This window comes from Bacillus rossius, chromosome 1, assembly GCF_032445375.1.
Source record: "Bacillus rossius redtenbacheri isolate Brsri chromosome 1, Brsri_v3, whole genome shotgun sequence".
Classification (NCBI taxonomy): Eukaryota; Metazoa; Arthropoda; class Insecta; order Phasmatodea; family Bacillidae; genus Bacillus; species Bacillus rossius.
The window spans coordinates 335922536-335939037 of record NC_086330.1 but is presented as its reverse complement, the minus strand read 5'-3'; the positions used below and the strand labels follow the sequence as shown (position 1 = coordinate 335939037).

At 39.4% G+C, this 16502-nt stretch overlaps 1 protein-coding gene across 1 annotated transcript in view; it reads right to left on the bottom strand.

Moving 5' to 3' along the window:
- Positions 1 to 808: 808 nt before the first annotated feature.
- The window catches only part of LOC134528148 (acid sphingomyelinase-like phosphodiesterase 3b), a 270302-nt gene continuing 254608 nt past the window's right edge, over positions 809 to 16502 (bottom strand). Inside the window, exons 5-10 of the mRNA XM_063361477.1 lie at positions 10403 to 10620; positions 8741 to 8904; positions 6312 to 6507; positions 5553 to 5665; positions 3575 to 3753; positions 809 to 1034 (exon numbers count right to left, since the gene is read on the bottom strand). Of these exons, the coding sequence (XP_063217547.1) occupies positions 809 to 1034; positions 3575 to 3753; positions 5553 to 5665; positions 6312 to 6507; positions 8741 to 8904; positions 10403 to 10620 (1096 nt within the window). The remainder of the gene's footprint in view (positions 1035 to 3574; positions 3754 to 5552; positions 5666 to 6311; positions 6508 to 8740; positions 8905 to 10402; positions 10621 to 16502) is intronic.

Genomic DNA, 16502 nt, shown 5'->3' with positions numbered 1-16502 from the left:
GCGATGCATTTATGAAACATTGCGGAAACTTTACATTGCAACGCTCGCTGCGATGCATTTCTTGAACATTGCGGAAACGTTACATTGCAACGCTCGCTGCGATGCATTTATGAAACATTGCGGAAACGTTACATTGCAACGCTTGCTGCGATGTATTTCTGAAACATTGCGGAAACTTTACATTGCAACGCTCGCTGCGATGCATTTCTTGAACATTGCGGAAACGTTACATTGGAACGCTCGCTGCGATGCATTTCTGAAACATTGCGGAAACTTTACATTGCAACGCTCGCTGCGATGCATTTCTTGAACATTGCGGAAACGTTACATTGCAACGCTCGCTGCGATGCATTTCTTGAACATTGCGGAAACGTTACATTGCAATGGTCGCTGCGATGCATTTCTGAAACATTGCGGAAACGTTACCTACATTGCAATGCTCGCTGCGATGCATTTCTGAAACATTGCGGTAACGTTACATTGCAACGTTCGCTGCGATGCATTTCTGAAACATTGCGGAAACGTTACATTGCAATGGTCGCTGCGATGCATTTCTGAAACATTGCGGAAAAGTTACATTGCAACGCTCGCTGCGATGTATTTCTGAAACATTGCGGAAACTTTACATTGCAATGCTCGCTGCGATGCATTTCTTGAACATTGCAGAAACGTTACATTGCAACGCTCGCTGCGATGCATTGCTGGAACATTGCAGGGATGTCGTGTCACGACGCGAGGTATCTGAAACGTTCCACGATGCACGACGCCGCTAGAGCGCGCGCGCGCGCCCCAGGAGCAGCAGGAGCCATCAGGACGCGTGGCAGGCCGCCGCGAAGGACAGCGTCGCGACCACGCCCCACAGCGGGGTCCTCGAGGTCCTGGCCGAGAAGGCGCTCGTCTCCGCCTCCAGGCAGCTCTGGAACTCGGCGTAGTCCACGCGCGTCACGGCGCAGTAGTGGTTGAAGGTGCAGCTGAGGTCGCAGTTGCGCGGGTCCGAGCTGTAGGGCTGCTGGACCGAGTTGGCGCGGTAGTACCTGCGCGCACAGACCCGGCGATGCTGTTTCCCGTGCTACCAGTCACACGTGCGCCATTTTACTTAAGGGCCCTTATTCAAGAATACCCCTTATATAATTGTAATGACAAGAAAATAATAAATAAATAAATATATTAACATAATGTGTGCGAATGTGCCTTAATGGGTATTAGATATGGCTATCTTGCAAATTCAAATATTTTGATCTCCCTTGCAATAAAGCTTCCAATTTTAATGTTTTTTTTTTTTTTAACTTGACATGGCATAAAACTTAGCTTTGGCTTCTTGTTGAAATTAACGCGCTTGTTAACGTTGTAGTAACCCGCGGGAAATAATAAGTTATTTCCTTGCGGCGCTTACAGACTATAGCCTGTTAGTAAATACGTGGTTTCAGCAAAGTATACACTCTCTGGGAGATATGATTTATGCCTTGACATGCCAAACCATTGGGATAAATAGTTATAATTAGGAATTATAGCCAAAAAAATAATTAGAACAAATCTAAGATGGCGGGGCTTAATTCTCGTTAAGGGGAGAGACAAGTAAAAAATCATGATGGCTTTAAATGTAATGACACATATTATTTTTCTAACATTTAAAATTTACCTTCATGAAAAAAGCAGAGATCACTCATTAAAAACCCTACAAAGTTACTATTTACACTATTGTATAAATGATAAAAAAAAACTACAATTTCCCAAATATTTCACACAAAAAAATGTAGCAGCTAGTTACTGTTACAGTCAGACAGTTTATGAAAATTTATATTATCTTTAACGCAGTCAAACCTTATGAAACAAACAAAAGGAATTGTTATGGCAAAAAAAAATCTGTTGAAATCAAAAATGCATATTTTGGTTCATATTCCTTCCTACATAAAGTAGCCCAGTTATGAATCCTAGCGAAACCCGCTTTTGGGATAGATGACAGACGTAGCCATGAGTTAATTGTTTTCGGTGTGTTCACATTTTATCTCGATCCTGTATTATTCACTGAAAATGCATATTTTGAACACGACAAAATAATTAGCAGGTAATAAACCATTGAAATGTTTTGTAATGACAAAAATGATTTTGAAATGTAAACACAATTGTTTGTGGTAACATACAATTTCATTTTATTTACAAGATAAAATATTGGCAGGGTTAATTGTTACGAAATATATTTGAGAAAACCTAAAAACTATAAAAAATACATAAATTAAACGTTATAAGTTTCTTATTTCAAGTGAAGCTTAAGGCTTATAAGTAGAGGTTCGGAAATTTTAAGGATACATTTGTTTTCAAGATATATTTTAAAACTTCGTACTCTTGCACTGTGTTGATGTTTGGACCGCAGTTATTTGAAAACGCCCTTCCGCCACCGTGAGCCAACGAAGCCCAGGAAGAAGAGAAGAAAGCGAATCAGGTAGTGACGACTGACGACCGAAAAAAAGTTCTCCCAAAAATTAGCCAATGGAAAAGCAAACATCGGTAGAGCGAACATAAGGTTTTAAATTTTAGCTTGACGCCAAACGAATTCGCGAAATACCCGGGACTCTTCTTATAGGTATGTTTGGGAACCACTCAAATGAGTGATTTTTTTCAGCGTGCGTAAGGTACACGCCACACGAGACATCTATAATAAAGGGCTCGCTGTTTAAAACATTGTTTAAAGTAAGCACATTAATATTCGCTAGCTTGCGAGTTTCACCTACGTCCGATTTGCGATAAGGCGATAAATGTTGCGATAGGTGTTGGCTATAAAGCAAGTAGCGAGAAATTTAACCTATTTTTTCACTCTCACTCGCAGAAAACTGAACGAGTAATAAACAATGTGATTCAAGAAAACTGGGGAAGAAACCATCAAAGACTGTCCTTGGAAATATTTTCCGGAAAACATTGGAAAATAATGAAAGTGGAAGGTTGGTCCGAAATTCGAACTTGGGTCCTTATAAATGTAAGTCCAGCGGTTTAACATTGCGTCACATCGATCCACAGAAGTTTGTAAATTTCTAGGCGGGTAGCTCGTAATTTCGTTCATAGTAATAATACCTTCAGCGAAAAAATAAGTCAACGAAAAACCATACAACGACATGTTTGGCCAATCAATTTTGCATTCATTATGGAAAACTACAATGTTCAGTCGTGACGGCACGCAACGCTATTCTTGAGGTGCCATTGCCCTCGGCAGTATGGAGATGGAAATTAAAGAACAACATGCAGTCAATTTTCTTTGCGCTGTAATATTTTCTAAGTAAATTCAAATTGAAACTGCTTTTTGATAAGCTGATGGTCTGTGCCAGGTTTGCGCAACACCCAGAACATTGGTTAAAGTAGAGCGTTTGCTTTATGAAACAGTTTTTAAGGACTGTATTTTATTAAAGTGACTGTGTTTAAGGCTGATATCCAAAGTCATGCATATAAGCCATCATCAGGCGTGGTCACGCACCATTTCCGACAAGTCATTGGGTGTTGTGATGTGGTGACGGCAAGTTAGAAAGTGAACGTCACAAAATTACATCTCGTGATGGTAAATCCCAAATTCCAAGTTCGCACTCACTTCGCAAACAGCTGCGACCCTTCTGGCGTGATGAAGCTCTCAGCCAACTCGTTCAAGGACGCCGCCGACACTTCACCGAGGCCGTAGTAGTTCGTGAGGTTGTACTCCTGCTGCCAGTCTGCCTGGCCGCGCTGGTTGGCCGCCACCAAGTCCAGATAGTACTGCACGTAGTCCAGCACCTGTGGGAATGACGTGATGATCTTGCATGTTCGAGCATGTTGGTTGACCGACACCAAAACTAGGCAGTAATGCATGCAGTCAAACACTTAGGAGAAAGACAGGAAGAACTTGCATGGCCATGCGAGTTCTCTGGCCGACCACAAGTTCAGGTTGTCCAGCACCTAGGATAATGATAAGGTGGTCTTGCATGTTCATGCATGTTGGTGACATCACCAAATCAGATAGTACTGCACGTAGTCCAGCACCTGTGGGAATGATGTGATGATCTTGCATGTTCGAGCATGTTGGTTGACCGACACCAAAACTAGGCAGTAATGCACGTAGTCAAACACTTAGGAGAAAGACAGGAAGATCTTGCATGGCCATGCGAGTTCTCTGGCCGACCACAAGTTCAGGTTGTCCAGCACCTAGGATAATGATAAGGTGGTCTTGCATGTTCATGCATGTTGGTGACATCACCAAATCAGATAGTACTGCACGTAGTCCAGCACCTGTGGGAATGATGTGATGATCTTGCATGTTCGAGCATGTTGGTTGACCGACACCAAAACTAGGCAGTAATGCACGTAGTCAAACACTTAGGAGAAAGACAGGAAGATCTTGCATGGCCATGCGAGTTCTCTGGCCGACCACAAGTTCAGGTTGTCCAGCACCTAGGATAATGATAAGGTGGTCTTGCATGTTCATGCATGTTGGTGACATCACCAAATCAGATAGTAATGTACGTAGTCCAGCACCTAGGACAGGAAAAACTTGCATGGCCATGCGAGTTTACAGGCCGTTTACAAGTGCAGGTTATTCAGCACCTAGGACAAATCAGTTAATAATGTATGTACCTAGTCCAGGACTAGGTACATGGCTATGCAAATTGAATGGCCGACAAAAATTCGAGGTAGTATTGCAAGTAGTCACGATAAACCATATAACGACATATTTAACTTCAAAATTTTGCATTCACTATGGAAAACTACAATTTGCACCTAGGGGAAGGACAGCAAGATCTTGCATAACCATACACGATGGGAGGCCATTACCATATCTAGGTAGTATTGCACTTAGTTCAACACCTAAGGGAAGGACAAAAAGCTCTTGATGGTCATGCAAGTTGGTTAACCATCACCAAGATCAGGTAGTACTGCTCATAAATGTGTGACACCAAATCTAGGCAGAACTGCATTTTTTCCAGTAGCTAAGGAAAAAAAGAGCAAAATATTTAAATCAAACGCAGCCACTCTGTTCCGAATTAATTTTAAAACTGATAACAAATTTATAAACATATATAAAATGCAATAAATATTTTGGATGAATTACTCAACACTTACCCACCCATCTGAATAGGAAATTAACGACAACTATGGTATATTTTCAATGAATTTTAATGTTACCTGAACAATTTTTGAAGTCCATAGTATTTTTTTAAATAAAGTGTATTCATAATAAAAATTAATATTAATGAGAATTTAGCATATTCTCTAATCAGCAAAGTATACTTGAAAAACATATACATCTGCTAGGATGGCACAGTTGGCGGGAACCAGCTGTTTTTGGTGAGTTTGAATATGTGGGTTTGTTGGAGTTATGGGACTGTAGTAACCTCCGATGGATGAAGACTATTCAGGTGAATCCAGCCATTAACATTCAAACCTGGAGTATTCAAAAAGAGACTTCAGCACGAAATCTCACGTCATTGCCCCAACTACAACTCACCTTATTTTTATTTGTGCAATACCAGAGACCATTCATGATATATGTTTAACCTGCAGTCATCTTGTCATTGAAATAATGTGTTCTATCTAACCTGTCCAGTGTCCGTGTTGAACTTGTAAAGTCTCAGGCCAGGATTGTTGGCTCCGCTTGGGATCCTTCTTGGCGACAAGGCTGGGGCGATGAACATCCAGGAGACTGGCCTTCCTGCACAACAAACTTGAACAGTCTGAACTAGCAAGAAACAGATAGAACAAGTCAGGTGCGCTCGCAAATCGAAAAGGCTCCCAATCAGCGAGACTTGATTGTAAACAAACTGAAACTGCTCCACTCATATCTGATGGTTTATAGTCATTTTTAAATAGAAGTTCACTGCTTTATCACGAGATTACACTAATTCAACACTGGATTCATTTTAAATGAAGCACAGAGTTACATTGGATGTCAGTAGTTAAACAATGATCAAAAATTCCTTAAGAGAATGTCCATTTCCTATATTCTTACTGATTCACATCGCTTCATCGGGTTTAAATTGAAAACTTTATTGCTAGAAACAATAACATTTTGTGGTGTTTTAAAGTACCACGATGTTCTACAAACATATTTGTGTTTCTATGTTTTGTGAAATAAGATCATCATTAATATTATTCGCTCTATAACTGGAACCAAAAGGGTTCATGAAGTCATTTGCGATGCAAATCCCACGCGGAAGAGTGAGAGACAGAAAGGATGTCTAACATAAGCGGCTGCCAATCAATGGTTTACCTTCCCTTTAGTATGTTTAGAGCTGTGAAGTCCAGCCTGGTGGGTGTTCGAATACATATTAATGACATCAGTTTCAAACGCATCTCACCGGTGTCCGCATAGATGATGCGGAACGAATCGGAGTGGAGGTGCCCGAAGAATTGTCCCACGATGATGTCGGAGTATTTGCGCACCAGCCTGAGGTACTGCCTGTTGAACTTCTCTTGGAAGGATGCCTGAGGGGTGACCAACGCCCCGCTCTGTCTCTCATCCACCCCGGGAGGAATGTGACCCACCAGGTACACCTACGAACAAGATAGTTCGTCACACATCCCTTCAGGGGTTAAGGACAATCATTAAGTCATATACAGCAAGGGAAGGTATTCCAATCTTATTCGCAGTCAAAACGAAGACCTAGTATTGTCCGAAATAACACTATATCTGTGAACTATTCCTAGTACTATGACATGGTAAGAAGACATTAGTTTATTTTAGAAAATCATATTAAGGATTTTGTATAATACCTCCACTGGAGTCGAACAACTTAATGACAGCCAAGAGTTCAGGCTACAGACATAAAAGTGACAAGTTATAACCAATAGAACTAAAAAAATACAAACTTTTTAAATTGAACCTATTTTTTTTTTGTGATTGAATTAAAGCAAGCATAGGCTACTGATTTAAAAAGCTATTTTTGTATTGCAGTGTTTCGGCAAATGCTCTCAATGAAAATATCATTACTAAAAAAGAAGAGGAATTACAGAGTGAAACTAAGGGACCAGATATTGGTACCAACGTAGATAGCAGTCGAATATTACAAACATACTGTGGATAAATACATATTTGTAGTACAGTTCGGTTATGACAACACAGGATAAAATGTAGTGCTACGATTTATATATTTAACTAGCAGCAGTACTCGGCGTTGCACGGACTGAACACAGGGTGATATATATTTTCCGCGAGTTAAAGCAAAATGGATAGAGCTATGTGACAGTGTAGTGGATATAGAAAAATGACACGCAAGTGCTGTTTGTTTGTCCTACGACCTATGATTTTCTGTTTACCCATGGCGATGGGTTGAACGGTTCAGAAGTTGATGCGCTGCAGCACCATCTAGAGGCGAGTTACAAAAAAAAATGGAAACCATAAATCCTTCTCCATGTAAAAACACTTCGATCTGCCAACTTTCATGGCGGTAGGTCAAACATTCGAATATCCTATTTTATATAAAGATTAAATTTTCAGAAATAAGGAGAGATATTATGCAGCTTTTATATAAAAATTTCTTAATAACGTGCCAGTTGCAAGAGGACAAATCTCCGAAGCTCCACATTTTTAGTCAAATAACTCAAATGAAAAGCGTTGCAAATAGTTACAATATGGAAAAAAAGTTAATTCTTTGGCCTCAAGAATTCTAAAATTGATGCCCCCAAAAATTCTTACTTACATAATAGGTTCTGACTAAACGTTATTTATCTTTCTGAGATTCAAAGTTTTGTCACGAAGTTCATGCACCGAATTTTCTCGTTAAATATCAGTGTTGTGCCAAATACAGTCATGCCGTTTTATTCTATACCACTGTATTCTGCATTAGGCAGTACGTTTAATGCAGGTAGGTGGGCGGACTAAGTATTGAAGTGACGAAAATGTTGCTGAAATTTGAAAACCACACCACTCTCATTCAGTCACGCAATCACCTATTATAATCTAACAAATTGTTATTTCCATTTAAAAACATTAGGTATATTTTAGACCTTTTGTACTAGGTCCTTTCCAGCTAGTCTCAGCGTTTACATTAGTACAGCAATGAAATGTGTTTCCAAATAGTAGTGAATTTTGTCCTTTAGAGTACACATCGTTTTTCCTACAAGTGCATTTCCGTAGTATGTCCTTAAAATCGTTTGTTCTTAAATAAGGACAAATGACCTTATGACAATTGGTATTAGAACAAATTATGCACCCTATCCTTTAACGATGCAGCTTATAACCAATTGTCTTTTTAGTTTCAAGAATACATTCAGTAAAAAACTAGCCCATGGAAAGATTTTCTAATTATTATAATTATTAAGACGCTAAAACCACCTGGTGTAACCACAAATATATACTTTTAATCAGTTAATTACTTGAGTTCGCATAAAGTTTTCCATGCTATATCTTAGGCCATTATCAATTGTTAAACCTTTAGTCAATAATTTTTCGTTCATTGATAAAAGGGTGTAAACAACAGTGTTTGCAACAGTCTAGGCAACAGACTATCGTCAGTATATTTTTTACGGGCAATATAGTGCCATAAACTTCTCAAACGTCACAAGAATGAATGGGCGCGAACTACTGGTCCTTTGACGAAAGTATGCATAGGTGATTCTTTAAGGTTATTTGAAAAATATTCTAGGTCAATAAAAATGGCTCACATCGCTTCAGATGACTTTTTTTAAGTGATCCCCTATAATATTAAAATGAACTTTCAAAATTCATTCGGAAACAGCGCTATTATTATTCACAAAATTGTTTCTTTCGGTCCACGTGAACACTTACCGTCTCTTTACTTTTCCTGGACTTATCTAGCACATTTTCCAACCAGTTCCACTGGCCGATGGGATCATCGTCGAAGCTCAAGATCCCGCCCTTGACGTACACGTTCGTGTTCAGAGCCACAAGTCTGAGTTTCTTTCCCTTTTGCTCAAATGTATAGTAGCCGCCTGGAAAGAAAGGAAGATACATAAAACGAAACAATGCAATTTGTTATTACTGAAAATTACATGCACGTATATTTTATCTTTTCCTTGCAAGCACATAATATTTGCCGTGGCTCATGTTTAAATAACATATTGTTTGGTGCAACCAATGTTATTTTTGTTGCAAAAAAAAAAAAAAGGATGTTTCGTAGAGCACCGCCAACAAAAAGTTATAAAATAATTTAATATGTTCATCCAAAGGTAATTTAACTGTCAAACATGAATGAACATAAATTATAAACACAGTCCAACTTAAATCCAAGCGATCATAAATATAAACAGACAGACCTGAGTATTCACAAAGAATAGCAGTCCAAAAGCATTTAATATTGGAAGGACCGAAAACAAAATCGTAAATTTAAAGCAAACTTTCGCTAAAAATTAATCAAGATGTTATCACCAGTAAAGAGGATACTACGATTGTTTCTTGCATCATGTGTCTCATCCCTTCGAAAAAATACACATCGTGAAGTCTTTAAATTTCTTGGTCATTTTAATTTTTGTTTATTTTCGTTATTCCTTGCTTTTGAATTGCGTTTATTATGACGTTTGATACTTTCTACGCTTGTTCGTTCATCAAAAGATTTGTTGCTACTACCATCATCATTCGCCATTGAACTTTATCGTAGATATTTAATTGACCATGGTTCATCATCCATACACGTTTATTGTAAAATAATCCACTGTTTTTTTTCGTGCAGGTATTTCTTTTAATAGTTATTTAACTGAAAGCGTTTATGATTATTTCTTTTCCATTTTGGTTTGTCCCTTGTGTTAACGGTTTGTCTTGTAAGTTATTTATTTAATTTTTCTTTTGTGTAGTGTCTCTCGTCGACAGCGAAAATCGCTGAACACGAGTACACATTTTATTACAGTTCAAGGTACTACAGCAAACCACGATCCCAGCACTTTCTTTGAGTGATTTATAGGAAACCCTAAATTGCTAGGTGATTTGACCGGATTCAAAACCAGGTCACCAAATATGTGAGTCCTGTTATCTCAACACATAACCACCTTGCTCCATACTGATATCATACGGTGGGGAAAAAATAAATTTTAATTTAATTAGGGTTTTTCAGACCATATCATGGCAAGAAAACGTATTAAACTGATTCCCGGAATATGCAATTTTGGTGAGCTAGATGTTTCAGCTTGATTTGTTGCAGCCATCTTCAATGGTAAATAACAACTGATGGTTGGTGTACTGACATAAAGTCTCTTTTTGACAGTTATGATAGTCGCTGATACCAGAAAACTGAGCAACGTCTAAGCAGGATGCTAGGCCACCAGGCCTTCAGTTGTTGAACCTTTTTGAAGATCGCTGTGGCAACGCATGCCGGAACTTTGGGCAAGTTAACCACGGACGTTGTATCAGTCAGTGGTCATTTGGCAGCTGCTCGAGGAACTGGTCTAGGTGATCGACGCTTGGACGTGGCGGTCTTTTCCCATCCTCGCGGCTCACCTCGGCCGATGGTGTTCAGGGCCTCGGTGGGCAGCCAGTGGCTCCACAGGTCGGCCACCTCACCGTAGCTCTGCCCCAGCCCCGGGTTGGGGTCCTCGTGACCCAGCACCGGGAACACGAACTGGCTGCTGAACGTGTGCCTCAGCAGGTCGGTGAGGTTCTTCAGCACCTGCAGCTGGTGGTCGGAGGAGCGGCCGCCCGTGTACGAGGCGCCGTCGCTGCGAACCAGCAAGCAATAGTAAATTAAAAAAAACGAATGTACTTTCAATGCTACAATCACGATACAAGTGACAGACGCGACTTGAAAGAAGCGACGTGACAGCAAAACATCACACCAGGTCGTATTTAACAGCGTGGCAAACAAAAAAAAAAAATAGCGCTATGCAAAACGCACACATACAACAGCCATCAATAAAAGATTCCAAGAACGAATTTACTGTCAAAAAACTTTCAAAAATACTATAGTAATGATTGTATTACCAATGCACCAATTTAACGACCATTGTAAAACAGAATTATGTCTCCCATATAAAAAAATTCGCACCCGTGACTGTAACGGAGATATGAAAAAATAATTTCAAATCGGAATGTCTATGGCATCCGAGAATTTTTGTCGTGCCAGAGTGACATTGGTGTGACTTTGCGTGCCACGAGCCGAGCAGCACGAGTAGCGCGAACCTCGGGTTCGTGCTACTCGTGCAGCTGTTCTGTAGGTCACAGGTGTGCTACTCGGGAAGAGTAGAAAATTGTGATCGGAAAACGAGCCGTCGAGTTGGGGTCAGATTTGCTGCCAAATCAGGCAATACTGCTGCAGGGGCAATCTGCAACTGTAGTGGAGACCGAGGAGTGTTGACACAGTTCTTACGTTTCCTAGAATATCTCTGTCAAATATATTCCCACCTACACGAAACCTATAACCAAACAAAACCAGTTCTGTGCATTATGTGAAGCACACATAAAAATAGGCAATAATCTAGACAGTCTCAGAAAATCCTCCCTGCGTTTCAACTCTCCTAGTACCAAGAAATGTTGCAACAGAGGTCGAGGCAATTTGAAACAGTTGTCAATTCGAGGATATTAATGACGGAAATTTAATTTAAAGGCTATAATTGTTTTTTAAAAGTTATTTATTAATAAATATGAATATAATAAACTTTTACTGTCGTTATCAACCTTTTGTATGTAATTACGACCATTAATAATAATATGTTTTAATTTAACCCTAATCAGACAGACTCCTTTAATCACAACTTTTAGTGTAAAGTTACCACCTTCACACAGTTATTGCTAAGTATATTTAATATAAACATTACAAGACATTAAATATATTATATAACTATAAATATAAAGCATTTGTTTGAGATCAATAAAAAGTATACTCAAGTGCCGTCAGAAATATAGTCCAACAAGCAGCTGTGACAAACATGTCGAGCGCTCCTCCAATCAGGGCCGCAACTAGAGTCTCTGGCACCCGGGGCATGATTGGATTCATGCCCCCCCCCCCTCTTTTTTTGCACATACCACACCAATAAAGCGGGGGGTCCGGGGGCCCTCCCACGGAAAAATTGTGTTATTTAAGCATTTTTCATACCTACATGTAACAGTTTCTGTGCTACTGTAACTTCCATTTATGAACCCACTATCAGTTGTAGTAGGAATTACAATGCAAGCCGGCGATTTCGGCGCCCCCACAGCTTTGCGCCCGGGGCGTATGCCCCACTTGCGCCCCCCTAGTTGCGGCCCTGCCTCCAATATAATCATTATGAGACCATTCCTTACATTCGAGGCAAGAAATCCACTTCTCACTCGATATGCAGTGGGAGAAAGGCTCGAGGCAACACATAGAGAGACAGTTATTTTCTGTGCTATAGTCCTCTTTGTCATAGATTTCTTTTTTTATTCTTCTTCTTCGAATATCCTTCATTTTGCCTTAAGATTTCTCTTTTTTCTCACTAAACTCATGTTTCTTCAAGTATTTCACATGCTTTTTAATTGTTTAGTCCTTCATTAGTGTGTAAGTTAGAACAACAGATATCTTGCGTCTTGTCCTTTGTATTCCCATCTTATTTTTTTTTTTTTTGGTGAAGCTTTGGGCAATGGTCTAAGTGCTTCTGGTGAGAAAACATTCGAGCTATTTGCTTTGAATGTAGTGGAAACAGGTTCAATACACTCAGGTTCGTTGTTTGTGGGTTCATTGAAGAAGTTGCTCAACACATATGTCTAAGAGTTTCAGCGGGTGTATTCGTAGTAGTCAGTTATTGTTCCGAGTATTCTCCGTTCTCAACATCCACTTTCTCGTATATGTCAAAAATACTTGGAGATACGGCTCTTGCTTCTGGAGTTTTCGTAACTTCTGCAGATATTTCTGGCAATGACTGCTGTAAGCAAGATCTGTGACTTGACTAGGCAGAACATCGTCTTCTCCAAAATTTATCAGTATTGACAAGCCAAGTTCCTGTTGGAACGAAACCAGCGCTGATATTCCTCGCCGTGATCACCACATAGAATGTAGTTCCCCCCCCCCCCATTTTTTTTGATGAGATGTCACAGATGGACTTGACTTGGCTTTACTGACGATGTCTAAGGTCTAAGGACACAGTCAATTGTCTGGTAAGCTTCGTGAGCTAGGGGATTCTTGGTGGGGGTGATGCTGGGAAGGGTGCCCTCAGCTTCTCGTCATAGTCGAGGTTTGAACGGCTTTCCCGATTACGTAAACGGCATATCCGTTTCTGTGCCCATGGTAGCCCCAGGGTAGCAGGGCCTTTCGGCTAAGAGCGTTGGGTTAGCTAGGAAAAGGGGGAGAACCCCCTCACTTGTTTTATGTATGTGTGAACTCTCCTTTGCATCCCCTATGCCATCTTAAGACCTTGTAACACTGTCAAATTTCTGCTTCCATCACCTCCTACTATATAGTGTCAAAATAAAGTTGGAGCTTTATGACGTCATCGAAAAACGTCACTAGCACTGCCATGTTTCTTTGACAAGTTGGATGAGTTGGGTTTCCATAAAATATTCTGCACATATGACAGGTTATTACATAAGTTGGACATTGAATGCGATCGGCGAATCAAAATTCGTGCCTAGCGAAAATGGAAATGACATCGGTTTCCGTCTCAACGATTCTTTAAAATAGTGAAGATCACATGGCCAATCAAAGATGATAAAAATGTTAAATAGTTACTAAGGTCACGTTAACATGAATGTCATACGCGAAAGTATTTTAAGCCTAAAAATAATATTATTTTTCTTTAACTTTAAAAACAATCTTTGAGAATTTGTTTCATTAGTAACAAAAAATATTGTGATTTAAATTTATTCATGTTCAAAAAAGGTAAAAATGCTCAAACTGAATAACAAGGAAAAAAATATCCAGCACTGTGAAGAATTATTTAATTACAAAATGAATAAAAAAAGTGGAAAAGTTTGAGATAGCTCAGACCAAAAGTAAACTTTGATACTGTCACATTATTCGAAACATATTTGTGATTATCTGTCCAAATATATTTGTTGGGGGAAATTCAAGGCTCTTTTCCGTCCAACACTTCCCCTACAACTCTATTGTCAATTACATTGCACACAAATATTTGACAGTGTGACAGGTTCTTTAGCCATTAAGGGACTCGTGGCTTTGAAGGAATTGGAACCACGTGCCCAGCAGAGACTTCTGAGTGGCGTATTGCCGCCCATTGTCCATATTTATAAAATTATTAATTAGATTTCAATTTCGATATAAGTTAAGTATGTTAATTGAATTGTATTTGAGGGGAAGCGGTCTGGTCTCCAACCCATGCCAAAACCACCAAGTTAATACATAACTCTGTTACTAAAACTGGTTGGCCAGGTACATAATGTTTAGATATACGGAAATTTCGCGCATTCATTTAGTCGCAAGTTAGACTACAAACTTTCTCACTCTCGCACTGTGATCATGATTGTACCGCAGTTATTTGGACACGCCTCTCTACGACCACGAGCCAACGATGCCCAGCTAAGAGAGAAGTGAGCGAATCAGGTAGTGCCAATTAACAAGGATAAACATGTCCTGGCCAATAAATCAACAAATGGGAAAGTAAACATGGGTTGAGCACACCTATGACATTGAATTCTACCCTGAGACCAGAACAATCCGTGAAATTTCCTGGTTTCTAACAATGCTACATCATTCTGTTAAATGCAATAATGTGGTCGGTGTGCTAAGTGTTTATTAATATAAAATCATGTTATACACGTCAGCATAACTTAATATCATTTCTTTTTATATTTAGCTTTTTAATTTTGTCGATAATTTTTTTTTCGTCTATACATAACAAACAAAAAGAATGATTGTCAGAGAGAGTTTTTTTTTAATATTTAAAGTCTCTGGTCAACAAATGGTACCGGCGAAGAAATGCAAAATTCCTGGGGATTAAATGTAACATCATAACATTTTTTTTCTTTCCAAATTGTGTGGGTAAATTATCATGATCGCTCGGGAGAGAATATAATAGCAGGAAGGATCAGATATTATTATTTTTTATTTTTCCTTTCTTCGTTAAATAATAGTATGAATCTCCTTCATGCAATGTTCCGCTAAGTCGTAAATCACTGGGGGAGTTTCTTCCGCTGCCCTCATGGAAGCTATTGTAATCTGCGGCCCGATGAGAGTGGCGTGTGTAAAAGTGGACTACAATCCAGAGAGGTGTACATTGCAGGCAGAAAATTACTATCTCAACTCAGCATAAAAGAATCCACACTGGCTGTTCCCCAATGGAACATAGAATTATTATATATTTTTTAACGAAGCAGTTGTTATAGTTAAGAGACTCGATAACTTCGCGGTTTTTTTTTTCATTCCAGGCTGTACACAACTCATTTAAACAATATAAAGTATTTATAAAGATATATTTGCTCAATAAAATAAGGTATTCTTTGGTGGGTTCCTCTTGAATGTTTACCACACATCTTCTCCTTGTTTAAAATTGGCTTAAAGTCGTAAAGGGCGTGTCATAAGCTCAGTGGTCCATTCATCGAAGTGGAGCAACTCACCTATAACAATTTACCTATAAAAGTTTGACTAAAATTATGTTTTGATATATATTTTTGGCATACTTTATTTTAAACTGGACTTAAAAGTTTTTTTTAGAAGTGTTGGTGGATAGTCTTAAAACCAACAAAAATGTATGGCCTAGATTTATGTGCGTAAATCATTTATATTTATCTATGAAATTCTTTGTTTAAAACTACGGATGGACTAGTTATTTAGAAGAAGTGCTCTAATACGATATATATATGTATATATATATATATATATATATATATATTCCAACTAGGTTTACAATGAACGTGCAAGTATAAGGGTGTAAGTAGTTGTGTTTGGAGACAAATTGATTAAAATTCTCGATTGCGTTTAATTTAATTTATTTTTTTTGCTCTTAGAGGAACACGAACGAGTTTCCAGGCACGACCATCTGAGCCTGCGCACCTGTGGGACCGACTCCGAAACCAAAGTAATCAATTCGAGTGCGTTAGAGAATGTTAGCCGGGGGGGGGGGGGTGGAAAGTGGAAGGGGGGGAGCGGGAAGTCAACGTTCAGCCGGACTTGGGCGCTGCCGTCGCTTGATGCGCGAACGGTCAGCTCATGCGCGGCAATTCCATTCGCCCCGTGGCATCAGATGGAACGGGCTGTCCCGATGGAGGGGGGGGGGGGGGGGGACTTGTACGGCCGCGCCCGCTACTATCGCCCGCCGATCTTCCCCTGAATTTAATTTTCCGGAGTCCTGCGCGGAATTCGAACTATAGTGGGAATCCTGCAGTCGCAAACAAACTGAAAATAAATAAAAAAAAAACATCGAGAGAGAGAGAATGAGTTTTTCAGTACTCGCCAGAGATAGGTATGTAACATCTAATACAAATTTCGGACACACAAAATTAACGTAGAATTCTTCCAAATAATTCCAAACGTAATAAATATACGAAGATTGTGTTTTTATCTACATTACTTAACGCGAATTACCACGTAGTTTCCGCACACGCCGCTATAATTCGCTGCCGGAGCGGCTAAGAATTATTCGATTTGCGGACCGAAAGCTTTTAAAAAGTAATGAAACGGCTCCGTTAAAAG